Below are 26029 nucleotides of genomic sequence, written 5' to 3' on the forward strand. Positions count from 1 at the left end.
AGTCTCAAACTAGCAGGCATAGGTTTAAGGTGAGAGGGGAGAGATACAAAAGGATCCAAAGAGGCAATATTTTCACACAGAGGGTAGTGAGTGTCTAGAACAAGCTGGCAGAGGTAGTAGTAGAGGCGGGTACAATTTTGTCTTTTAAAAAGCATTTAGAGAGTTACATGGATAAGATGGGTATAGAGGGATATGGGCCAAACCCGGGAAATTGGGACTAGCTGAGTGGTTAAAAAAAGGGCGGCATGGACAAGTTGGGCCGAAGGGCCTATTTCCATGCTGGAAACCTCTATGATTCTATGACTCTAAGAGTCAACCACATTGCTGTGGATCTGGAGTCACATATCGGCCAGACCAGGTAAAGATGACAGATTTCCTTCCCTAAAGGACATTAGTGAACCAGATCGGTTTTATACCACTCAACAATGGTTTCAGGGTCATCAGTAGATTCTTAATTCCAGATTTTTTTTAAATTCAAATTTCATCATCTGTCATGATGGGATTTGAACCAGGTTCCCAGAACATTCCCCTGGGTCTCTGGATTACTCATCCAGCAACAATACCACTATGCCACCAAAACTTATAAAATTCTAACAGGGTTAGACAGGGTGGATTCAGAAAGAATGTTCGCGATGGTGGGGGAGTCCAGAACTAGGGGTCATAGTTTGAGGATAAGGGGTAAACCTTTTAGAACTGAGGTGAGGAGAAATTTCTTCCCCCAGAGGGTGGTGAATGTGTGGAATTCACTCCCACAGAAAGTAGTTGAGGCCAAAACGTTGTCTGATTTCAGGAAGAAATTAGATATAGCTCTTGGGGCTAAAGGGATCAAGGGATATGGGGGGAAGGTGGGTTCAGGATATTGAATTCAATGATCAGCCGTGATCAAAATGAATGGTGGAGCAGACTCAAAGGGCCGAATGGCCTACTCCTGCTTCTAGTTCCTATGTTAAACCAAGTCCCCTATTTGTCTGTTCAGGTGGAAGTATAAGATCCCATGGCAGTATATTGAAGAAGAATAGGGGAGTTATCTCTTGTCTCCTGGCCAATATTTATCCTTCAATCAACATCACAAAAAAACAGATTATCTGGTTATCATAGAGTCATAGGGGGGAATTTTCCCGTTCCAGGAAGGTGGGATCAGGATATTGAGTTAGATGATTTAGATGATCGTAGACCATTTAGGACATAGGTGAGGAGACATTTCTTCACCCAAAGAGTGGTGAGCCTGTGGAATTTATTACCACAAGAAGTAGTTGTTGCCAAAACATTGAATGTATTCAAGAGGTGGCTAGGTATAGCACTTGGGGCGAATGGGATCAAAGGTTATGGGGAGAAAGCAGGATTAGGCTGTTGAGTTGGATGATCAGCTATGATCGTAATGAATGGCGCAGCAGGCTGAAAGGGCCAAATGGCCTCCTCCTTCTCCTATCTTCTATGTTTCTATGATCAGCCATGATCGTAATAAATGGCGGAGCAGGCTCGAAGGGCCGAATGGCCTCCTCCTGCTTCTAGTTTCTATGAAGCACTCAGTGTGCTTGCTGCCTTGAAATCACATCCATTATTTCCATTATTCCGAGTACAAACTGGTTCGCAAACCAGAAAATGGGGAGTGACGCAGGAAATATATTTAAATTTAATCTAATAATGTCCTTCGGTCGGACATGATTTAATGATGAAAACCTAAAAAAGAGTCTATATATTATATTCACAGACACGTAGAACAGTTGCTGAATATAGCAAGGTTGAGACTGGATGCTGACTATAATTTTTAAATAGTTTATAAATAACTAATATTCACAAATATGATTAAATGCAATATGTTGAACATGAAGCAAGGATTCAGAGTTGGTAAGAGTCAGGCCTTTCGGGGCTGATGTTAGGAAGTGCTTCCTTACACAGAAAGCGAGTGGAAATCTGGAACTTTCTCTCCCGCCAAATGCTGTTGATCATCTGAAAACATCAAATCTGAGACTGTTTTTGTTTTTTTTATTCTTACATGGGATGTGGGCATTCCTAAGTGTCCCTAGGATTGAGTGGCTTAGCATTTCAGAGGGCAGTTAAGAGTCAACCACATTGCTGTGGCTCTGGAGTCACATGTCAGACCGGGTAAGGATGGCAGATTTCCTTCCCTCAGGGACATTAAGTGAACCAGATGGGGGTTTTTACGACAATGGCTTCATGGTTACTATTACTGAACTCAAATTTCACCATATGCCATGGTAGGATTCGAACCCAGGTCCCCAGAGCATTACCCTGGTTCTCTGGATCGCTATTCCAGTGACAATACCACTGCATCACTGCCTCCCTTTGTTGGGCAAGGATAAAAAGGGTTATGGTCCCAAGGCGAGCTATATGTAGGTCCTGATCGGCCATGATTTAACCAAATAGATATAAAGGGATGAATGGCCTCCTTTTTCTATTCATATGTGGGACATGGCGTCACTGGCTAGCCAGCATTTATTGCCCATCCCTAGTTGCCCTTGAAACTGAGTTTCTTGCTAGGCCATTTCAGAGGGCAGTTGAGAGTCAACCATATTGCTGTGGCTCTGAAGTCACATGGAGGTCAGATCGGGTAAGGACGGCAGATTTCTTTCCCAAAAGGACATTAGCGAACCAGGTGGGTTTTTCTAACAATGGTTTCATGGTCACCAGCAGATTCTTAATTCCAGATTATTTTTATTGAATTCAAATTCCACCAGCTGCCATGGCAGGATTCAAACGCCGGTCCCCAGAACATTAGCGGATTTTCTGGATTAATAGTCTAGCGATAATAAATGTTACATGTTCCAATGTACAGTCTAGACTCTAGTTCCTCATGGTAACACCCCATAATCTCTTATCCCGGGTCAGACCATCAGTAGTTAGTACTTTTAATACCTTTTATTTATGTTGCATAAGAGTGTCAGTAAAAGTGCCACTCTGTTATTTTACTAATCGTACTGCTCTCTTTCCAATTGCTTCAACTAACTGCTCGGGCGATTCCCGGTGACCTCAGGAGTGACTACATTCCAGAGTTGAGGCTCCTGTGTGATTGACAAGGAAGTTAGCGATGGAGAGCGTCAGCACTGGTTGCTCTCGGTATTTCAGTCCCAACGAGCTTACGGAGGCGAGTTATTTCCTGCTTGTACCTGCATTATTCAACAACATGGACAAATGGTAATGTAATTTAAAAATAAAGACTTGCATTTATATATAGCCTTCCACAACAACTGGACCACTTTACACTCAATGAAATATTTTTGAAGTGCTGTCACTGTTATCTTTTCGGAAGTACGTCAACCAATTTGCACACAGCAAACTCCCACAAACAGTATTCAGTCAGGGGATTGAGTATCGGAGTTGGGACATTATGTTACAACTGCATAAGTCATTGGCGAGGCCGCACTTGGAGTGTTGTATACAGTTCTGGTCGCCCTGTTAGAGGAAAGACATTGATAAACTGGAAAAAGTGCTAAGAAGATTTACGAGGATGTTGCCGGAACCAGTGGGCCTGAGTTATAGGGAGAGGTTGGCCAGGCTAGGACTTTATTCCATGGAATGTAGGTAAATGAGAGATGACCTTAATGAGGTGTATAAAATCATGAGGGACATAGATAGGATGAAAGCACAGAGTCTTTTTCCCAGGGTAGAGGAATTGAAAACTAGCATAGGTTAAAGGTGAGAGGGGAAAGATTTAAAAGAGACCTGAGGGGCAACTTCTTCACGCAGAGAGTGGTGCATGTATGGAATGAGCTGCCAGAGAGAGTGGTTGAGGCGGGTACAATTACAACATTTGAAAAGCATTTGGATAAGTACATGGATGGGGAAGGATTAGAGGGATATGGGCCGAAAGTGGGATTAGCTGGGAGGGCAGCATGATCGGCATGCACTGGATGGGCTGAATAGCCTGTTTCCGTCCTGTATTGCTCTATGACTCTACGGATGGGATTTTATGGCCACACTCGTCCCGAAACCGGAAAATCCCGCCCGAGGTCAACGGACCTTTCCATTTCCCGAGGTCAATGGAGATTTCCGTTGTCGGACCCTCGCCCGCTCCGATTCCGTGGCGGGCAAGGTGGCAGAGTTCTGGTCTATCGGTCTGTACTGGAATCATGAAAATACACATGCACCAAATCATTGTTAATCTACTGCAGTTGCGGTATTTATTTCACAATAGACAATGGGAGGCGACCTTACCAGAATTTGGCAAAGTGCCGGTTCCGGCGAGAAAAATGGAAAGAATCCCGCCGGTGTCCCTGGTGTCATTTCTGGCCGAATCTTGAGTGGGTGCTCGCGAATGATATGCTGATGTATTCAAATTAGGTTCCCACCCTTCCCTGGCATGTTCCACATCACCCCGCCAACAAGGTTCGTTCAGAATTGGAAAACCACGATCTCGCTGGCAAGAGTCACGCTTTTCCGAACTCTCCTCATTTCCCCGCAGACAGAGAAATCCCGCCCAAAATATCTGATTCTTTGAGTTTCAGTGTTTTAAGAATGAAAAATGTGAATCGAGTTAAACACGTGAGACAATTTTTACAATTACGTGAAATGGAATCTTGTCGCAGTAACAGTAATATATTTTTTGGCTCCCAAAATGATTAATTCCTCTTATTATTATGTGGATGGATCAGCAAAGCCGGGACGGCTGTCTCTAGAGAAGAGAAGGTTGAGAGGAGATTTAATTGAGATGTGAGGGGACTGGACATAGTAGAGAGGGAGAAACTGTTCCCACTGGGGGAAGGGTTGAGAACCTGATTTAAGACAATTGACAAAAGAACCTTAGTTGGGCCGGGTGCGGGGAGGTGGGATTAGAATGGTGTCCCTCAGGCTGGCATGGACAAGATGGGCCAAACAGCCTCCTTCTGTGCTGTAACTTTTCTCTGGTTCTATGACGCAATGGCAGCACTTTGTTACAGAGTGCATTGTTAGTAGCGAGAATGAGCGAGTTATTGAGAGCATGAGAATGTTTTGGAGGCAGATTCAAATGTGGTTTGAAATAGAGTTGAATAATTAACCCAGAAATACATTTTTTTACAGGGCTACCAGGGTAGTAGGGTTAAGTGAGTTGCTTGTACTAAGGGCCAGCATGGACATGACAGGCTGAATGGCCTCCTGCACTGTAACCATTCTATAATTCTATGAACATAGACATGAGCCACACATTTAACAAGCCTCTTCTTTCCCAGGTGTTGCCAAGTCAAGAACAAAAGAACAAAGAACAATACAGCACAGGAACAGGCCCTTCGGCCCTCCAAGCCCGCGCCGCTCCCTGGTCCAAACTAGACCATTCTTTTGTATCCCTCCATTCCCACTCCGTTCATATGGCTGTCTAGATAAGTCTTAAACGTTCCCAGTGTGTCCGCCTATTATATAAGAAACCTCCTCAAACCAAATTACTGATAGTAAATGTTACATTCAGATAACATAGTGAAGATAAAATATTCTAAATCTTCATACAATAAATATTAATTTCTAACACTTAACTTACAACGATTCATGTTCTCTGGTAGCAGAATGAGTAATGCACTCACCTAAAAATTATCTGTGCAATTTTAACATAATTATTAATCCACTTAAAACAACAGGTGGCTGGTATTTTCCGACCTCGCTGGGCAAGGCTCATAAAATCCCACCCGAGGCCAACGGAGAATTCCGTTCTACGAGCCGCGCCCGCCCCGGAGCGGTAAAATTCCGGCCTGTGTTAACTGACATGTAACAGGAATTTTGGACCATTGACTTTACTGGTAAAAAGGAGAAGGAATGAATTGTTTTGATTTGATTTGATTTGATTTATTATTGTCACATGTGTTAACATACAGTGAAAAGTATTGTTTCTTGCGCGCTATACAGACAAAGCATACCATTCATAGAGAAGGAAACGAAAGAGTGCAGAATGTAGTGTTACAGCCATAGCTAGGGTGTAGAGAAAGATCAAAGAGAATTTAAAAGAGTTAGATTGAAGTTTTAGAACGAGAGTAAAAGATAGAATTAGAAGGTATGCTGGGCACAGCTTGCAAGAGGTCACCTCGCTCCGGCCTCATCTCTTGCATTGGTTCGTTTTAAAACATATTTCTGGTGTGATAAGAGAGTTGATGAAGGTAGATACATTGGGAAAGTTTTTATGGAGGAATAGTGATTGGCATCAGTCAGAGACAGGGTATAAATAAAGAAAGCTGAATGTAGATTTGTGGTTTCATTCAATTGAAACCCCTCGATATATTGTGCAATCCGACTTTACCTGCCCAGGTGTTTGTCCACATATTCCTGCAGTTCAGCCAACTGCTCCTCCGCAACTGTAACTCGCGAGATTAACTGAATGCATTCACGTTCCAATTCCTCCTGGGGATAAAAGCCGTTAATATATTAACTGGCACTCAGACTCTCGACTGCCCACCAGGCACACCCAATCTATCCACACTCTAGAATGTCGAAGCCTGGAATTAGCGATGTAAATTTTTTTAATTTATCAGTGTCACAAGTAGGCTTACATTAACACTGCGATGAACTTACTGTGAAAATCCCCTAGTGGCCACACTCCGGCGCCTGTTTGGGACACACTGAGGGAGAATTTAGTATGGCCAATGCACCCTAACCAGCACGTCTTTCGGACTGTGGGAGGAAACCCACGCAGACACGAGGAGAACATGCAGACTGTGCACAGACAGTGACTCAAGCCGGGAATCGAACCCGGGTCCCTGGTGGAATGGAGTTCACATTCAGTTCTTCTCTTTGTTGCTGGTGCCATTTGGAAGACTAGATATTGTAGGGCTGCCCATAGACCATTCAGGGTGCCATTTCCTGAAATAAATCAAGGAGTTTAACTAGCTTGGCGAGGCCATTTCAGAGGACAGTTGAGAGTCAACCACATTACTGTGGCTCTGGAGTCACATGTAGGCCAGACCAGGTAGGGACAGCAGATTTCCTTCCCTAAATGACATTGGCAAACTAAACGGGTTTTTCTGACAATCAACAATGCTTTCATGGTGGCCATTAGCAGCCTTTCCCCTGGTTTCTGTGGCTATGACTCATCTTTCATTCCCTTTCCCTGCAGTATAAATATCTCCCACTTTCTCTGCCTTTTTAAGTTAAGTTAAGTAAGTTTATTTATTAGTCACAAGTAAGGCTTACATTAACACTGCAATGAAATTACTGTGAAAGTCCCCTAGTCGCCACACTCAGGCACCTGTTCAGGTCAATGCACCCTAACCAGCACGTCTTTCAGACTGTAGGAGGAAACCGGAGCAGCCGGAGGAAGCCCATGCAGACACGGGGAGAATGTACAAACTCCACACAGACAGCGACCCAAGCCGGGAATCGAACCCCGGTCCCTGGCGCGGTGAGGCAGCAGTACTAACCACTGTGCCACCGTGCCGCCCCTAGCGGTCAAAGCTTAGCTTTGACAAGGGGTCATCTGGACTCGAAACGTCAGCTCTTTTCTCTCCTGACAGATGCTGCCTGACCTGCTGAGATTTTCCAGCATTTTCTCTTTTGGTTTCACGGTCATCAGTAGATTCTAAAGTCCAGATATTTTTTATTGAATTTAAATTCCACCATCTGCCGTGGCGGGATTCGAACCCGGGTCCCCCCAGAACATCAGCTGAGTTTCTGGATTAATAGTCAAGTGATAATCCCACTAGGCTGTCGCCTATTCCAGATTCCAGCATCTGCTTTTATCCTGGTTTCTGTTTACTCCATTATGTTCTCTTTTTCCAGTTGATTCCATTATTTTACACCGGATGGAAGTGAGACTGATGGTTCTATAGTTAGTTACAGTTGGCACATGTACCAATGTTTTTATTCTTTACCCTTTTTAAATACTTGTCTGTTTATTATCAACGGGTACGCCAGTTTCCAGTGAATTCTTCGTAATGGGTTTCCATGTCCCAGGAATTTCTTCCCTTGTCTCTTCCATCAATGAGATAAATTAGGATATATCTTCCATTTGTTTAAAACCCTTTTAGCCTGGCTAGGATTTCTATCCCATTTATATCTGCTGTTGATTTTATTATGACTGTCTGAGAAGGACATGTATCTTGTGCCTTCCATTGTGAACACTTACGGCGAGTAGTCATTCAGAAAATTAGTTGTCTTGTGCATATCCTCCATTTTCATTTCATTTCTGCTTTACACTTTACGGTGTTTTAACTAGAAACTAAACTAGAAAGAGTGCAGAAGAGATTTACTAGGATGCTACCGGGACTTGATGGTTTGAGTTATAAGGAGAGGCTGGAGAGACTGGGACATTTTTCTCTGGAGCGTAGGAGGCTGAGGGGTGATCTTATAGAGGTCTATAAAATAACGAGGGGCACAGATCAGCTAGATAGTCAATATCTTTTCCCAAAGGTAGGGGAGTCTAAAACTAGAGGGCATAGGTTTAAGGTGAGAGGGGAGAGATACAAAAGTGTCCAGAGGGGCAATTTTTTCACACAGAGGATGGTGAGTGTCTGGAACGAGCTGCCAGAGGTAGTAGTAAAGGCGGGTACAATTTTATATTTTAAAAAGCACTTAGACAGTTACATGGGTACGATGGGTATAGAGGGATATGGGCCAAATGCGGGCAATTGGGATTAGCTCAGGGGTTTAAAAAAAAAGGGCAGCATGGACAAGTTGGGCCGAAGGGCCTGTTTCCATGCTGTAAACCTCTATCACTCTATGACCTCTCTAACTGTGTTATTATTACAGTACTGGATTATACTGTCCTGTTTATCCCTTAATACTATTCTCTTTTCCAGAGTGTGTCTTTGCTCCTTCTGATCATCCTTTTAACCGGTTTCTAGGGACAAAGCACGTAGGAGCAGGAGTTGGCCATTCGGCCCTTCAAGCCTGTTCCACCATTCAACAAGATCATGACTGATCTGGTTCTGATCTCAATTCCACTTCCCTGTCTGACACGCATAGCCCTCCATTCTTTTGTCTATTGTTGAGAAGTTGTATATATAAGGTTAAAAATGGGGTGTTTGACAAATGTAAATAGTGAAAAGGAATGTGAAGAAACCAAAAGAAATCATATAGCGTTGACTCTTGAAAAAGCATCTGTCTTCGTGCTGGGGATTTTAAACTGCAGAAAGTTGGCTACAGAAGCCAATTTTGTAACATTTGTGTCCAAAGCAGCAGCCAGAATCCCAGCAGAGCAAAACAGGTTTTTGAATTGGACCAATTATTTTAAAGCAAGCACTTAAAGACACAAAACCAATTGAACTCAAATTTGGGTGTTGTTGACAGCCTCAAGCCGCTCAAATTGCAGGAATACTGTGAGGTAATTCTAGGTATTTCAACCCGGACAGGGGGAAATAACGGTTAGAGCAACCTTGCCACCTCTTTAGATTGAAGGAGGGAGAGGCGAGTCTCTCATATGGAATCCTGCAGTAATATTTGCAGCTTCATCAAAGCACCATCTAAATCGGAAAAACCAACTCAGAAAGTATTCCAGACCGAAGCATCAGAAGGAAGTTCATACTTCCAACAGACGCCTGGTGTTATATTATTTGAGTGACTCTATTCTGTAATGGTTTATTTCATTATTCCTGAATGAGTCTTGTAATTGGAACAGCATTCTATTGGGGAGTTTATTCAGTTTGTTAATTGTTTTAATAAGGTTGTCCCCAGTTCTAAAAATAAAGACCTGTTAATTGCTCATGATAGAGAGTGTCCGGTTCTGCTTTAATTAAACAAAACCAGTCGCTTCCTACAATCTCACGCACGCTTACTTAAGATTACGAGGCACGGTATATCCCTTTGGGGGGTTCCAAAATCACGCAGAAGGAAACATCACCTCAGCGTCATAACACTATCAAAAATCTGTCCAATTCTGCCTTGAATAAATTCAATGACCCCAGCCTCCACCACCTTCTGGGGCAGAGAATTCCACATCACTCGTTGAGAAAAGAAATCTTCCCATCTCAGTCTTAAATAGAAGGCTCCTTATTCTTAAACCACGTCCCCTGGTTCTAGTCTCTCCCACAAGTGGAGACATCCTCCTGGTAGCTGCACTATCAAATCCTTTCTATGTTTCAGTAAGATCGTCTCTCATTCTTCTAAACTCCAATGGGTACAGGCCCAACCTGTTCAACCTTTCTTCATGAGATACGCCCCTCATCCTAGGAATGAGTTGTGTGAACCTTCTCTGAGCTGTTTCTAATGAAATGTCATCTTTTTGTCAAAAAAGAGAACAAAACTCCACACGGTATTCCAGATGTGGTCTCACCAATGCCTAGTACAGCTGCAGTAAAGCTTCCCTATTTTTAATATTGCATTCCCCTGGCAATAAATGCTGCCTACCTTCCTAATCACTCACTGTACCTGCATATTAGCTTTTACATAGAATCATAGAATGTCTACAGTGCAGAAGGAGGCCATTCAGCCCATCGGGTTTGCACCAACAACAATCCCACCCAGGCCCTATCCCCGTAACCCCACATATTTATCCCTCTAACCAAGCATCCTGTGACGCTAAGGAGCAATTTAGCATGGCCAATCCACCTAACCCACACATCTTTGGACTGTGGGAGGAAACCCGAGCACCCGGAGGAAACCCATGCGGACACGGGGAGAACGTGCAAACTCTACAAGACAATGACCCAAGCCGGGAATCGAACTCAGGTCCCTGGAGCTGCGAGGCAGCAGTGCTAACTGATTTAACCTTTGTACCCAGAGGGTGGTGACAGTCTGGAATGCACTGCCTGGGAGAGTGGTGGAGGCACCTGGTATTACATTATTTGAGAGTGACTATATTCTGTAATGGTTTAAAAAGTACCTGAATGAATACTTGGCATGCTGTAATATTCAAGGCTATGGACCAGGCGCTGGCAAGTGGGATTAGGTGGGCATTTCAGGGCCTTTCATGCATTGGGCAGATTCGATGGACCAAAGGGCCTCTTCTGCACTGTAGAATTCTGTGATATGTACCAGGACACCCAGATCCCTCCATACCGCCAAGTTCTGCAATCTGTTTCTGTCTTTACTTCTATTCAGCAAAATGAACTCTCATTTTTCTCTCGACCAGATTTGTACAGGTCAAGTTCCATAGGAACATAGGAAATAGGTGCAGAAGAAGGCCATTTGGCCCATCGAACCTGCCCTGCTGTTCAAACAGATCATGGCTCATCTACATCAATGCCATTTTTCGCCACTATCCCCTTGATGTCATTTGCATTCAGGAATCTATCGAGTTCTGTCTTGGACATGCTCGATGATTGAACTTCTGCAACCCTCCGGGGTAGAGAATTCCAAAGATTCACCACCCTCAATGAAAGAAATTCCTCATCATCTCAGTCTTAAATGGCCAGCCCCTTACTCTGAGACTGTCTCTCCTGGTTCTAGACCACAGCCATGGGAAACATCTTTTCCTGCATCCACCCTGTTGATTCCTGGAAAAGGTATATGTGTTTCAATGAGATCACCTCTCATTCTAAATGCCATAGAATACAGACCCAGTCTCCTCAATCCTTCTTCATAGGAAAATCTCACCAGCCCAGGAATCAGTCTGGTGAACTTTCGTTGCACTCCCTCTATGGCAAGTACACCTTTCCTTAGGTAAGGAGACCAAAATGGCTCTAACTCTGACTAAGAAGCTACAAACGGTTGTGAACATAGTCCAGTCCATCACGCAAACCAGCCTCCCATCCATTGACTCTGTCTGCACTTCCCGCTGCCTCGGAAAAGCAGCCAGCGTAATTAAGGACCCCACGGACTCCAGACATACTCTCTTCCACCTTCTTCCGTCGGGAAAAAGATACAAAAGTCTCAGTTTGTGTGCCTTATATTGAGTTGATCTTTCTCTACATCCTAGCTATGACTGTAATACTATATACTACACCCTCTCCTTTCCTTTTCCCCGTGTACTCTATGAACAGTATGCTTTGTCTGTTTGCACACAAGAGACAATACTTTTCACTGTATCCCATTGGATAGAATCATAGAAGCCCTACAGTGGAAAAGGAGACCATTCGGCCCATCAAGCCTGCACTGACACCAATCCCACCCAGGCCCTATCCCTGTATTTAACCCTTGTATTTACCCTGCTAATCCAACCAACACCAAGGGGAAATTTATCATGGCCAATCAACCTAATCCGCTTTTCTTTGGAGTATGGGAGGAAACTGGAGCACCTGGAGGAAACCCACGCAGACATGGTGAGAATGTGCAGACTCCACACAGACAGTGACCCGCGGCTGGAATTGAACCCAGGTCCCTGGTGCTGTGATGCAGCAGTGCTAATCACTGTGCCACCCAGAACTGGAAACAATGAAAGATGTAACAGGTTTTAAGCAAGTACAGAGGGGAGAGAAGAACATAAAGTCCATGGTTAGTTCTCCAATACAGATGCTTCAACTGAACACCTTTTTAATGAAATATGATTTTCTTTTTCTCCTGCTAACCACTGTGCCATCGTGCCGCCCATTTGACAATAATAAATCAAATCAAAACTACACAAAACTACAGTATGGTCTCACCAAGATCTATATCATTGTAGCAAGACATCTTTACTCCTGAACTCAAGTCTCCTAGGATTGAAGGCCAATGTACCAGCATAGTCAAGGATCCCACGCACCCCGGACATTCTCTCTTCCACCTTCTTTCGTCGGGAAAAAGATACAAAAGTCTGAGATCACGTACCAACCAATCAAGAACAGCTTCTTCCCTGCTGCTGTCAGACTTTTGAATATATTAAGTTGATCTTTCTCTACACCCTAGCGACAAAAGGTTGTGAATGTAGCTCAATCCATCACGCAAACCAGCCTCCCATCCATTGACTCTGTCTACACTTCCCGCCGTCTTGGAAAAGCAGCCAGCATAGTCAAGGATCCCACGCACCCCGTACATTCTCTCTTCCACCTTCTTCCATCGGGAAAAAGATACAAAAGTCTGAGATCACGTACCAACCGAATCAAGAATAGCTCCTAATTGTTTGCTCCACCTCTCTGCTAGATTTTAGTGATTCATGAAAAAGGCCACCCAGGTCCCTTTGTTCATCAATACTTTCCAACCTCTCAGCATTTAAGAAATACTCTGCATTTCTGTTTTTCCTATCAAAGTGAATAACTTCACACATTATGTTCCATCTGCCATGTTTGTGCCCATTCATTTAGTTTGTCTAAATTCCCTTGAAGCCTCTTTGCATCCTCCTCACAACTCACATTCCCGCCTTTTTTAAAAATTCATTGATGGGACACGGGCGTCGCTGGCTGGGCCAGCATTTATTGCCCATCTCTAGTTGCCCTTGAGAAGGTGGTGGTGAGCTGCCTTCTTAAACCGCTGCAGTCCACGTGCTGTGGGTTGACCCACAATGCATTTAGGGAGGGAATTCCAGGATTTTGACCCGGCAGCTGTGAAGGAACGGTGATATATTTCCAAGTCAGGATGGTGAGTGGCTTGGAGGGGAGCTTGCAGGTGGTGGTGTTCCCATGTATCTGCTACCCTTGTCCTTCTAGATGGAAGTGGTCGTGGGTTTGGAAGGTGCTGTCTAAGGATCTTTGGCTGAATCGCTGCAGTGCATGTTATAGATAGTACACACTGCTCCTACTGAGCATCGATGGTGGAGGGAATGGATAAAAGGTTATGGGGAGCAGACAGGAAAGTGGAGTTGAGACCAGGAATAAGATTAGCCAGGATCAGGTTGAATGGCAGAGTGGGTTCAAAGGGCTGAATTGCTTTCTCCCACTCCTATTTCCTATGTTCCTTCGACCTGAGGAGGGTTAAAATGAGCAGACATGATGACACAAACTCCACCATCGCATTTAAATCAATTAGCAACCACTATGTTAGTCATCACAAACTATTGGACAGTTACATTTTTAGTCTAGGGGGAGAACATTCTCTAATGTAATGTAAAATGGGTTCTGTCAAATTCTATCATCAGGAACATGTTACAGACCTGTGTAGTAAATGTAAACTCTCTCAGTTGTTTCCTTAGTTCACTCCAGCTTTCATTATCAACTTTCCCACCAGTCTCTGCGCTGAAATGATTCAAAACAGTAAATTAGGACATTCTCGCTGTATAAGTTTCAAGACAATCACAGGAGGTCACAGTAGAGAGGGGACCACTCTTGATGAGAAGAATCCAAACCAATCCTACTGCCCAGCATTCATCCCAAAACCCTGTATCCTCCTCTGCTTCAAGTGTCCATCTGCTCCTTCTTATTATCATTGAATCCCTACAGTGCAGGAGGAGGCCATTGGGCCCATCGAGTCTGCACTGACTCTCCAACAGAGCATCTTACCTGGCCCCTTTCCCCATAAGCCCACCTAGTTACCCCGCTAATTCCCCTAACCTGCACATCTTTTGACACTAAGGTGTTATTTAGCATGGCCAATCCACCTAACCCGCACATCTTTGGAGTGTGGGAGGAAACGGGAGCACCCGAAGGAAACCCACGCAGACACGGAGAGAACGTGCAAACTCCACACAGACAATGACCCGAGACCAGAATTGAACCCTGGTCCCTGGTGCTGTGAGGCAACAGTGCTAACCACTGTGCCACCGTGCCATAAATGGTGCCTGCCTCAATATCTCCCTGTAACAAAGCATTCCAGACACTAAAAACCCTTGAAAGGATTTTCCCAGAACGTAAAAGCAGTTCAGACCAAAATTCTTATTTCCTCATTTTACTGTTTTTTCTCTTCCGAGTCTAGGCTCCGTCCTCACTTTCTGGTGACAATTTTACTTTGATGACATTTGTCATTAATTCCCTCGCGAGAGGAACTTGCCTTTCACCCATCACCTTATCAAAACCCTTCTTAATTTAAATAAAGCTCGGCTGACTTCCACTTGACCTTCTCTGATCCAAGTGAAATGACCAAGTGGTCAAAATGTCTCCTCTTCCCTGTGGTTTCTCATTCCCGTGATTTCAGAGAACAAAGAACCCAGAACAGTACAGCAGAGGAACAGGCCCTTCGGCCCACGATGTTGTGCTGAACATGACACCAAATTAAACTAATCCCTTCTGCCTGCCCTTGGTCCATATCCCTTTATGCCTTACATATTCATGTGCTTATCTAAAAGCCCCTTAAACGCTCCTATGGTATCTGCCTTCACCACCACCACCCATTAAAAAAAAGTTTAAAGTTTATTTATTATTGTCACAAGTAAGGCTTACATTAACACTGCAATGAAGTTACTGTGAAATTCCCCTAGTCGCCACACTCCGGCGCCTGTTCGGGTAAATGCACCCTAACCAGCAGGTCTTTCGGACTGTGGGAGGAAATCGGAGCCCCCGGAGGAAACCCAGGCAGACGCAGGGAGAACGTGCAAACTCCGCACAGACAGTGACCCAAGCCGGGAATCGAACCTGGGTCCCTGGCGCTGTGAGGCAGCAGCGCTAACCACTGTGCCACCCTGGCACCCTGGCAGTGCATTTCAGACATCTACCACTCTCTGTGTAAAAAAACATGCCCCTCACATTTCCTTTAAACTTTCCACCGCTCATTTTAAGTGCGAGCCCCCGAGTATTGGACATTTCAACTCTGGGAAAAAGATGCTGACTGTCAACCCTATCGATGCCTCTCATAATTTTAGAGACTTCTATTAAGTTTCCCCTCAGCCTCCGCTGCTCCAGAGAAAACAACACTAATGGACACTTTCAACACCTTCTCAGCTTCCTGCCGGCTCGTTTACATTCCCTTTGTCCAATTCCACCACCCCTCCCTACCCTGATAGTATAAATCTCCACTGACTGTCTTTCCTCGCAGCTCTGACAAAGTCATCCAGACTCGGAACGTTAGCTCTATTCTCTCCTCACAGATGCTGTCAGACCTGCTGAGATTTTCCAGCATTTTTCTCTTTTTGTTTCAGATTCCAGCATCCGCAGTATTTAATGAACATACCAGTTTGTCCAGACTCTCCTTACAGCTCATGCCCTCTAATCCAGGCAGCATCCTTGACTCGAGTCTCCATTTCCCAGTGCAATGCCCAAAACTATGTACAGTACGCTATCGCTTCTCGGCCTTTTGGCTAAGGTCAAGTGTAGTATGGACAGGCTGCGCTTGGTTGAGGTCATTAGGTTACATTTAAGCTTCATTTGAAGCAATTTTTAAAAGCGGCATCTCGGCCTTTTGGCTAAGATGCAAATGAGATCAAGCCTTGGAGGAGGTGAGTCTGCACCTACTCCAATCAGCTTGGCTCATGTAGATCAGGCCCAAGACAGGAGTGGAGGCCCTGTCTTGTCAGCTTGGATCGGAAATGTCTCAACTTGTTGAGACTCTGAATTGGACTTGATTTGATTGAATTGGAAAAGTATTTTAAAAAATTGAGGCATTCCTTTTCGCTATCATCAAGTGTAGTTTTTGATCCTGTACTTGATAGAAGTTAATGAGGTTACACTGAGGCTTCATTTGAAATAATGTTTTAAAACAGCATCTAGGCCTTTTGGCTAAGATGCCAATGAGATCAAGCACTGGAGGGGGTGCAATGCCTGCTCCTATCAGCTTGGATCATGTAGATCAAGCCCAAGACAGGAAGAGGGCAACCTGTCTTGTCAGCTTGGACCTGTAATGTCTCTCTGGTAGAGACTTTGATTGGATTTTGATTGGATATAACTAAAAAAAACGGAAGTGTTCTCTACACATCTGTGGACAGTAGACATTTCACCCTGTCTGGATGGATTAGAGAAGGAAAGAGGGGGCAGGCACCTGGTGCCAGTCTAATGTACCTACAAACAGCAACGCGCACGGTGGAAGCAGCCTGGGACCACAGCCTGTTCACTTCCTTAGAAGGAGATCAGTGCTCGAAAAGATAATTAAATGCTGCTGTGCTGGTCAAAGAGATTTACAGCAATACTCACAGCGAGGAAGACATGACTGGTCCAGAGCTCCGACCCAGTCTAACCTGGAAAAAGAAATGCAAATTAATGAGACGCACTTACAATGAAATATATTTTGAAGGAATGGGCTCTACTTTCTCAGAAGACGAAGGAAATTTGGCATGCCCGCTACGACACTCACCAACTTTTACAGATGCACCACAGAAAGCATTCTTTCTGGTTGTATCACAGCTCCTGCTCTGACCAAGACTACGAGAAACTACAAAGGGTCGTGAACAAAGCCCAGTCCATCACGCAAACCAGCCTCCCATCCATTGACTCTGTCTACACTTCCCGCTGCCTCGGAAAAGCAACCAGCATAATTAAGGACCCCACATACCCTCTTCCACTTTCTTCTATTGGGAAATAGATACAGAAGTCCGAGGTCACATACCAACCGACTCAAGAACAGCTTCTTCCCTGCTGCCATCAGACTTTTGAATGAACCTACCTCGCACTAAGTTGATCTTTCTCTACACCCTAGCTATAACTGTAACACTACATTCTGCACCCTCTCCTTTCCTTCTCTATGAACGGTATGCTTTATCTGTATAGCACGCAAGAAACAATACCTTTCACTGTATACTAATACATGTGACAATAATAAATCAAATCAAAATCACTTCTGAGCTCAATAGTTAACAAGCAAAGCAGGTCCCAAATGTATAGTTAGTGCACTACTAAGTGCCAGTAATGAACCAGTCAATTTGTGAACTATCCTATATGATTCCATTCATTATGGCTGCTGAATGAATAAATGTCACTTTTTACCATGCCGACATATCACTTAGTAACCATTTTGAGTTGGATTGTCACCCTATGTTTATTGGTGTTGTCTATTTACAGCTACATTTTCTTTTATTCATTTATGGGATGTGGACGTCGCTGGCTAGGCCAGTCTTTATTGTCCATGCCTGATTGCCCACTTGAGAAGGTGGTGGTGAGCTGCCTTCTTGAAGCACTGCAGTCCCTGTGATGTAGGTACACCCAGAGTGCTGTTAGGGAGAGAATTCCAGGATTTTGACCCAACGACAACGAGGGGATAGCGATACGTTTCCAAGTCTGGCAAGTGGCTTGGAGGGGAACTTGCAAGGTGGTGGCATTCCCATGTGTTTACTACCATTGAGATCATAAGGCCATAAGATATAGGAGCAGAATTAGGCCATTCGGCCCATTGAGTTTGCTCTGCCGTTCAATCATGGCTGATAAGTTTCTCAATCCCATTCTTCCACTTTTTCCCCATAACCCTTGATCCCTTTACCAAGCAAGAACCTATCTATCTCAGTCTTAAATATACTCAATGATCTGGCCTCCACAGCCTTCTGTGGCAATGAATTCCATATATTCACCACCCTATGTCTGAAGAAATTCCTCTTCACCTCGGTTCTAAAGGGTCTTCCCTTTGCTCTGAGGTTGTGTCCTCGGATTCTAGTCCCTCCCACTAACAGAAACATCTTCTCCACATCCACTCTATCCAGGTCTTTCAGTATTCTGTAAGTTTCAATGAGATCCCCCCTTATCCTTCTAAACTCCATCGAGTACAGACCCAGTGCCCTCAAATACCCCTCACACGTCAAGCTTTTCACTCCTGGGATCATTCTCGTGAACCTCCTTTGGACCCTCTCCAAGGCCAGCACATCCTTCCTTCGATACTGGGCCCAAAATTGCTCACAATACTCCAAATGTGGTCTGACCAGAGCCTTATAAATACTCAGTAGTACATTCCTGCTCTTGTATCTAGCCCTCTCAAAGTGAATGCTAACATTGCATTTGCCTTCCTAACTACCCACTCAACCTGCAAGTTAGCCTTAAGAGAATTCTGAACTCGGACTCCCAAGTCCCTTTCCGCTTCCAATTTCTGTATTCTCACCCCATTTAGAAAATAGTCAACGCCTCTATTCTTCCGACCAAAGTCCATATCCTCACACTTTCCAACTGCCACTTTTTTACCCACTCTCAAACAGCAAAGAACAAAGAAAAATACAGCTCAGGAACAGGCCTTTCGGCCCTCCAAGTCAGTGCTGATCATGATGCCCGAACTAAACACAAAAAAATCTTCTGCTCTTATTCGATCCGTATCCTGGTAAGGACAGCAGATTTATTTCCATAAAGGGCATTAGTGAACCAGATGGGTTTTTCCCCGACAATGGTCATCAGTAGATTCTTAATTCTTGCTACTTTTTTTTATTGAATCCACATTCTACCATCTGCTGTGGCGGGATTCGAACCCGGATCCCCAGAACTTTAGCTGAGTTTCTGGATTAACAGTCCAGCAATAATACCATTGGCCACCGCCTCCCAAATGTATATAGCTCTTGATTGAAACACATGACTTGCATTCCCTTTGCTCGCCATTGGAGAAGATAGAATGTTAGGAAGCCATTTTGCCAGAAGAATCTAAGGTGTGAATTTAATAACATCATGGTTCCTGCAAAGACGCACTTATCCTTCATGACTCTGATAATTTTATTTATTCTGTTACCTAATTCAGGATGATGCATTTCTTTTCCCTGAAGAAAGAATGCTAAAGGTTGCCCACATTCAAACTCTGAGGTCACACCTCAGCCACTTCCATTCCTGAGGGTTTCAACTTGCTGTGAACCATAATAACTCATCCTTCCCGCGCAAGGTCCCTTGGGTTCCATTAGAATCCACCCATCCATTCACAAAGCCAATGCTTATTGCTCACCTTCTCTTGAAGGTCTTGGAGTTTTGTTTCCAGGTGGGCCTTGTCCTCCCGCAGGCGGTTCAGTTCCTGGCTCTGACTGGACAGCAGCTCACTGTCAGTAATCGCAAAGTGTATTTCTGAAGGGCCAGGGTCCAAGTCCTTGTTGCCCAAGGAAAGAATCTGTTCCCGTTGCATTCTGCACCAAGCAAAAACATGCACATGCTCAAGACATGTTATTCCACGGATGCATCTACACTTGCACCAGCAATCATGGGAATATGATTCCTTCCATTGCCGTCCATCCTCCCCCAGCCCTGGCTCACGTGGAACGGCCGTTACCCCCAGCATTGGGTACCACTTCCGGGAAGGTGAGACAATCAAAACTTTTAGGGCGGGACTTTACAGCCTCGCTCGTGTGAGACTGGAAATTCCCGCCCGAGGTCAATGGAAATTTCCATCGTCAGACCTTTGCTCGCTCCGATTCTGTAGCGGGCAAGGTGGTGGAGTTCCGGCCTAAATATCCTACTGGTGTAAGCAGACAGAAGGACAGTCATATGGCCAACATAGAATTCCTACGGTGCAGAAAGAGGCCATTTGGCCCATTGAACCTGCACTGATAACCATCCCGTCCAGGCCCTATCCCCATAACCTTGTGCGTTTACCCTGCTAACCTATCTCCCTGACACTAAGGGTCAATTTAGCATGGCCAATCAGCCTAATCCATAATTCTTTGGAGCGTGGGAGGAAACCGGAGCACCCGGAGGAAACCCACGCAGACACAGGGAGAACGTGCAAACTCCACACAGACAATTACCCAAGGCCGGAATTGAACCCAGATCCCTGGCACTGTGAGGCAGCAGTGCTAACCACTGTGTCACCATGTCACCCTACTGTGAGACATACTCTGAGACTTGCCTATGCTGATGGCACCGTAAGAGAGGCTGGCGGGCAGAGAGGTGAAGATATGTGGGAAAATCAGAGTGGAAAACAGTGAACAATGGAATAACAAGGGGTTTGAGTATTTGGACATGGATCCCTCAGCCTCTGATTGGAGAAGATGGAATGTTAGGAAGTAATTCTGCCAAAAGAATCTAAGGTGTGAATTTAATAACATCATGGTTCCTGCAAAGACACACTTGTCCCTCATGACTCTGATCATTTTGTTTATTCTGCCATCTAATTCAGGATGACGCATTTCTTTTCCCTGAAGAAAGAAGGCCAAAGGTTGCCCACATTCAACCCTGAGGTCACCCCTCAGCCACTTCCATACCTGAGAGTTTCAACTTGCTGTGAACCATAATAAGTCATCTTTCCCCTGCAAGGTTCCATGGGTTCCATTAGAATCCACCCATCCATTCACAAAGCCAATGTAATATTGTGTGAAAAGGGTTAAAAAAGGTTAAAATTGAATTGGCTCTCAGCTTATTCCACATAGAATCATGGAATCCCTACAAAACAGAAAAAGGCCATTCAGCCCATCGGGTCTGCACCAACAACCATCCCAATCAGGCCCTATCCCCATAGCCCCATGTATTTACCCTGCTGATCCCCCTGACACTATGGGGCAATTTAGCATGGCCAATCCACCTAACCCGCACATCTTTGGACTTTGAGAGGAAACCGGAGCACTCAGAGGAAACCCACACAGACACGGGGAGAACATGCAAACTCCACACAGACAGTGACCCAAGCCGGGAATTGAACCCAGGTCCCTGGTGCTGTGAGGCAGCGGTGTTAACCACCGTGCCACCCCAAAAGTGTTAGGCAAAAGTGCTGGGGCACACGGTTTCCAGTTACACTGGTTACTTGAGACCCCTTTGACTGTTTAAGGAAAGATGCCATCTTCCCTAACTTACCCACAGAGTATGTTGCTAACTTACCCACAGAGTATGTTGCTAACTTACCCACAGAGTATGTTGCTAACTTACCCACTGAGTCTCCAAAATCCATATAATTTCAGATCTATGAATCAAGAATTCCCTACAATGACATTGAAACACAAGGAATAGGAACAGGAGTAGACCATTTGGCCCATCAAACCTGCTCCACAATTCACTACAATTCTGACCTACACGCTATATCCTTTAATTCCCTGAGAGACCAAAATTCTATCTATCCCAGCCTGGCAGCATGGTGGCACAATGGTTAGCACTGCTGCCTCACAGTGCCAAGGACCCGGGTTTGATTACCGGCTTGGGTGACTGTCTGTGCAGAGTTTGCACATTCTCCCCGTGTCTGCATGGGTTTCCTCCGGATGTTCCGGTTTCCTCCCACAGTCCGAAAGACCTGCTGGTTAGGTGCATTGGCCATGCTAAATTCTCCCTCAGTGTGACCCGAACAAGTGCCGGAGTGTGGCGACTAGGGGATTTTCACAGTAACTTCATTGCAGTGTTAATGTAAGCCTACTTGTGACAATAATAAATAAACTTAAACCTATTCAATAATGGAGCATCACAAACCTCTGGGGTAAAGAATTCCAAAGATTCACAACCCTTTGAGTGAAGTAATTTGCCCTCATCTCAGTCCTGAATGACTGACCCCTCTTCCTGAGACTGGTTTAACTTCCACAAGCAACAGAAACAATCTCTCAGCGTCTGCTCTATCAAGCTCCTTCAGAATTCTGTAGGTTTGAATGAAATCACCTCTCATTCTTTTAAACTCTAGAGAATATAAACCCAATTTACTTCACTTCTCATCATTGGACAACCCCTTCATCGCACAGACCAATTGAGTGAATCTTTACTGTACCACCTCCAATGCAAGTGTATCTTTTCTTAAACGGGGAGTCCAAAACTGTGCACAATATTCTAGATGTGGTTTCAATGGTAGCAAGACTTCATAGAATCATAGAATCCCTACAGTACAGAAAAAGGCCATTCAGCCCATCGAGCCTGTACCAACAACAAGCCCTATCCCCGTAACCCCACATATTTACCCTACTAATCCCCCTGACACTAAGGGGCAATTTAGCATGGCCAATCAACCTAACCCACACATCTTTGGACTGTGGGAGGAAACCGGCAAACCCACGCAGACATGGAGAGAACGTGCAAACTCCAAACAGACAGTAACCCGAGGCCGGAATCTGTGAGGCAGTAGTGCTAACCACTGTGCCGCCCCTTCTTTATTCTTATACTGCAACTTTCTTGCAATAAAGGCCAACATCCTTGTTGCGTTCTTAATTGCTTGCTATACCTGCATGTTAACTTTCTGCGTTCCTCGTACAAGCACACTCAAGTCTCTTTGAGCATAAACACTTAGCAGTTTTGCACCTTTTAAAAGATATTCTGCTTTTCTGTTTTCACAATCAAGATGCATAACTTCACAATTCCCTAAACTATACTCCATCTGCCGCCTTGCTGCCTACACAAGGATTTCTTAACTAATCATTAGTCAGCAATCATTCCACACATCTCTACCTTTCTACACCCCTGCTAGGTTCACATTAGCAGCAGTCACAACTCAATCATCTCTGAACAACTGTTTTGCATGATCACAGTGCTCGGTCAATGGTCTGAGAAATAGAGTTTCTATGATATGCCTTGAACATTAAAAAAAACCCTCCTGTACCTGGAATCAGGATTACGGAGGGTTAAAAATCTATCATCTTTCCTGCTGTTAATATTTCATACTTATTTCATCGATTCTGCTCTGCCATTCAATCATGGCTGATATGATTCTCATACTTATCCAAAGGTAATGGGATTTATTTCTTGAATGTAGCTGGAAAATTATTCCCATTTCTAGTGAGGGGCGATGGCAAAATGAAGTCAGTCACACAACCTCTCTCCACTTAGAGGTCAATGATGTTGTCATGAAATAACCTGATGATATGTAGACAATAGAGGCAATGGGTGTCCAGATCATCAACAATCTGTCCTGGTCCCCCCCTCCCCATGCCAACACTATATTTAAGAAAGCCCACCAATGCCTCTACTTTCTCAGGAGACTAAGGAAATTTGGCATGTCAGCTATGACTCTCACCATCTTTTACAGATGCACCATAGAAAGCATTCTTTCTGATTGTATCACAGCTTGGTATGGCTCTGCTCCACCCAAGACCGCAATAAACTACAAAGTGTTGTGAATGTAGCCCAATCCATCAAACAAACCAGCTTCCCATGCACTGACTCTGTCTACACTTCCCGCTGCCTCAGAAAAGCAACCAGCATAGTCAAGGACCCCACACACCTCGGACATTCTCTCTTCCACCTTCTTCCTTCGGGAAAAAGATACAAAAGTCTGAGGTCACGTACCAACCGACTCAAAAACGGCTTCTTCCCTGCTGCTATCAGACTTTTGAATGGACCTACCTCGCATTAAGTTGAACTTTCTCTACACCCTAGCTATGGCTGTAACACTACATTCTGCACTCTCTCCTTTCCTTCTCTATGAACGGTATGTTTTGTCTGTATAGCACGCAAGAAACAATACTTTTCACTGTATGTTAATACATGTGACAATGATAAATCAAATCAAATCAAATCAAAATCAAATCAGCACAATGGCACAGTGGTTAGCACTGCTACCTCACAGCACCATTGACCTGCATTTGATTCCAGCCTTGGGTGACTGTCTGTGCGGAATTTGCACATTCTCCCCTTATCTGCTTGGGTTTCCTCCGGGTGTTCAGGTTTCCTCCCACACTCCAAAGGATGTGTAGGTTAGATGGATTGGCCATGGTAATTGTGTGGGGTTACGGGGATGGGGCAGGGGAGGGGGGCTGGGTGAGATGCTCTGTCAGAGAGTTGGTGCAGACTCGATGGACCAAATGACCTCCGTCTGCAGTGTAGGGATTCTATGGTAGATGGTAAGATCAGAGTTGGCTACAATGATTTGCACAGCTCAACAGTCTGCTGACAGTCTAGACTAATGTATGCTGGATGTGGGGATGGGCAGTACCTGTGTCCATTATCATTGCAACATGATAGGGTGGCACGGTGGCACAGCGGTTAGCACTGCTGCCTCACAGTGCCAGGGACCCGGGTTCAATTCCGGCTTTGGTTCACTGTCTGTGTGAAGTTTGCACATTCTCCCCATGTCTGAGTGGGTTTCCTCTGGGTCCTCCAGTTTCCTCCCACAGTCCAAAGATGTGCGGGTTAGGTGGATTGGCCTTGATAAATTGCCAGGGGGATTAGCAGGGTGAATAAGTGCGATTACAGGGATAGGGCCTGGGTGGAAGTGCTGTTGGTGCAGACTCGATGGGCCGAATCCTGCACTGTAGGGATTCTATGGTGGTAGGAGGAAGGAGACTGGGGGAAGAAAATGTGTGTTGCATCACAATCCCCAACAATAATGTACACCCTCGAAATCAATCATTGGAGCAACCAGTCACAGCAAATTATTTCTCAAGCCCTTAAGCATTAGCCATAAGGCCATAAGATATAGAAGCAGAATTAGGCCATTCGGCCCATCGATTCTGCTCTGCCATTCAATCATGGCTGATATGATTCTCAGCCCCATTCTGCTGCCTTCCCACCTTAACCCTTGATCCCCTTATTAATCAAGAACATATCTATCTCTGTCTTAGACTTGAACCTTGGACACGTAATTCAAACCAACTACATAAGAACTAATGTTCTTTTTTTTAAATTCATTCGTGGGACATGGGCGTCACTGGCTGGCCAGCATTTATTGCCCATCCCTAGTTGACCCAGGGTAGCTGAGAGTCAACCACATTGCTGTGGCTCTGGAGTCACATGTAGGCCAGACCGGGTAAGGACGGCAGATTTCCTTCCTTAAAGGGAGATTAGTGAACCAGATGCTAATATAGTTGTGGTGATAATGTCCCGGTTAGTTCTTAACCTGTATGCGATCAAAAGGTGCTCATGCTTCTTGTAGACGTTCTGCATCCTTTTCTTGTAATTTCGGGCTGCTGTCGCTAATTGTTCTTCCCGTGATCTGTACGCGGATCGAATGTCCTTCAGCATGCTGTCCACAAATCTCTTCAGATAAGGATGGTCAGCTGAGGACTTGGTGTTGCCATTGCTGGATTTCACAGTGTTATCCACATAGTCCTTACACAGAACAATGAAACGCAACATTAATTTACCTTTTAAAACAAACTTTGCTCAGATCTGCGGGCCCACTAGCTTGGAACAAACAAAGAACAGCACAGCCACAGGAACAGGCCCTTCGGCCCATCAGGCCTGCACTTGACGCCTTTCTAAACCTTTTGCCTCCATGCGGTCCATACCTCTGTATTCCCAGCCTATTGGTGTATCTGTCAAGATGCCTCTTAAACATTGGTCTTGTATCTGCTTCTACCACCTCCTCTGGCAGCGCATCCCAGGCACTTACCACCCTCTGTGTAAAAAACTTAGCCTCTCACGCCTCCTTTAAACTTTCCCCCTTTTACCTTAAACCTCTGTCCCCGAGTAACTGACATTTCTATAGGAAAAAGAAAAATACAGCAGATGCTGGAATCTGAAACAAAAACAGAAAACGCTGGAAAATCTCAGCAGGTCTGACAGCATCTGCTGAGAGAGAATAGAACCAAACTTCCGAGTCTGCTCTGCCGAAGGGTCATCCAGACTCGAAAACATTGGCTCTATTCTCTCTCCGCGGATGCTGTCAGACCTGC

At 44.8% G+C, this 26029-nt stretch overlaps 1 protein-coding gene across 1 annotated transcript in view; it reads right to left on the reverse strand.

Annotated features, from left to right (window-relative positions):
- Positions 1-2732: 2732 nt before the first annotated feature.
- ccdc78 (coiled-coil domain containing 78) overlaps positions 2733-26029 on the reverse strand; it is a 71951-nt gene continuing 48654 nt past the window's right edge. Inside the window, exons 14-19 of the mRNA XM_078240759.1 lie at positions 25252-25463; positions 19468-19642; positions 16761-16804; positions 13856-13937; positions 6221-6321; positions 2733-3128 (exon numbers count right to left, since the gene is read on the reverse strand). Coding sequence (XP_078096885.1) covers positions 3044-3128; positions 6221-6321; positions 13856-13937; positions 16761-16804; positions 19468-19642; positions 25252-25463 — 699 coding nt within the window. The 3' untranslated portion in view covers positions 2733-3043. The remainder of the gene's footprint in view (positions 3129-6220; positions 6322-13855; positions 13938-16760; positions 16805-19467; positions 19643-25251; positions 25464-26029) is intronic.

The sequence above is a fragment of the Mustelus asterias genome, chromosome 23, assembly GCF_964213995.1.
Source record: "Mustelus asterias chromosome 23, sMusAst1.hap1.1, whole genome shotgun sequence".
Lineage (NCBI taxonomy): Eukaryota > Metazoa > Chordata > Chondrichthyes > Carcharhiniformes > Triakidae > Mustelus > Mustelus asterias.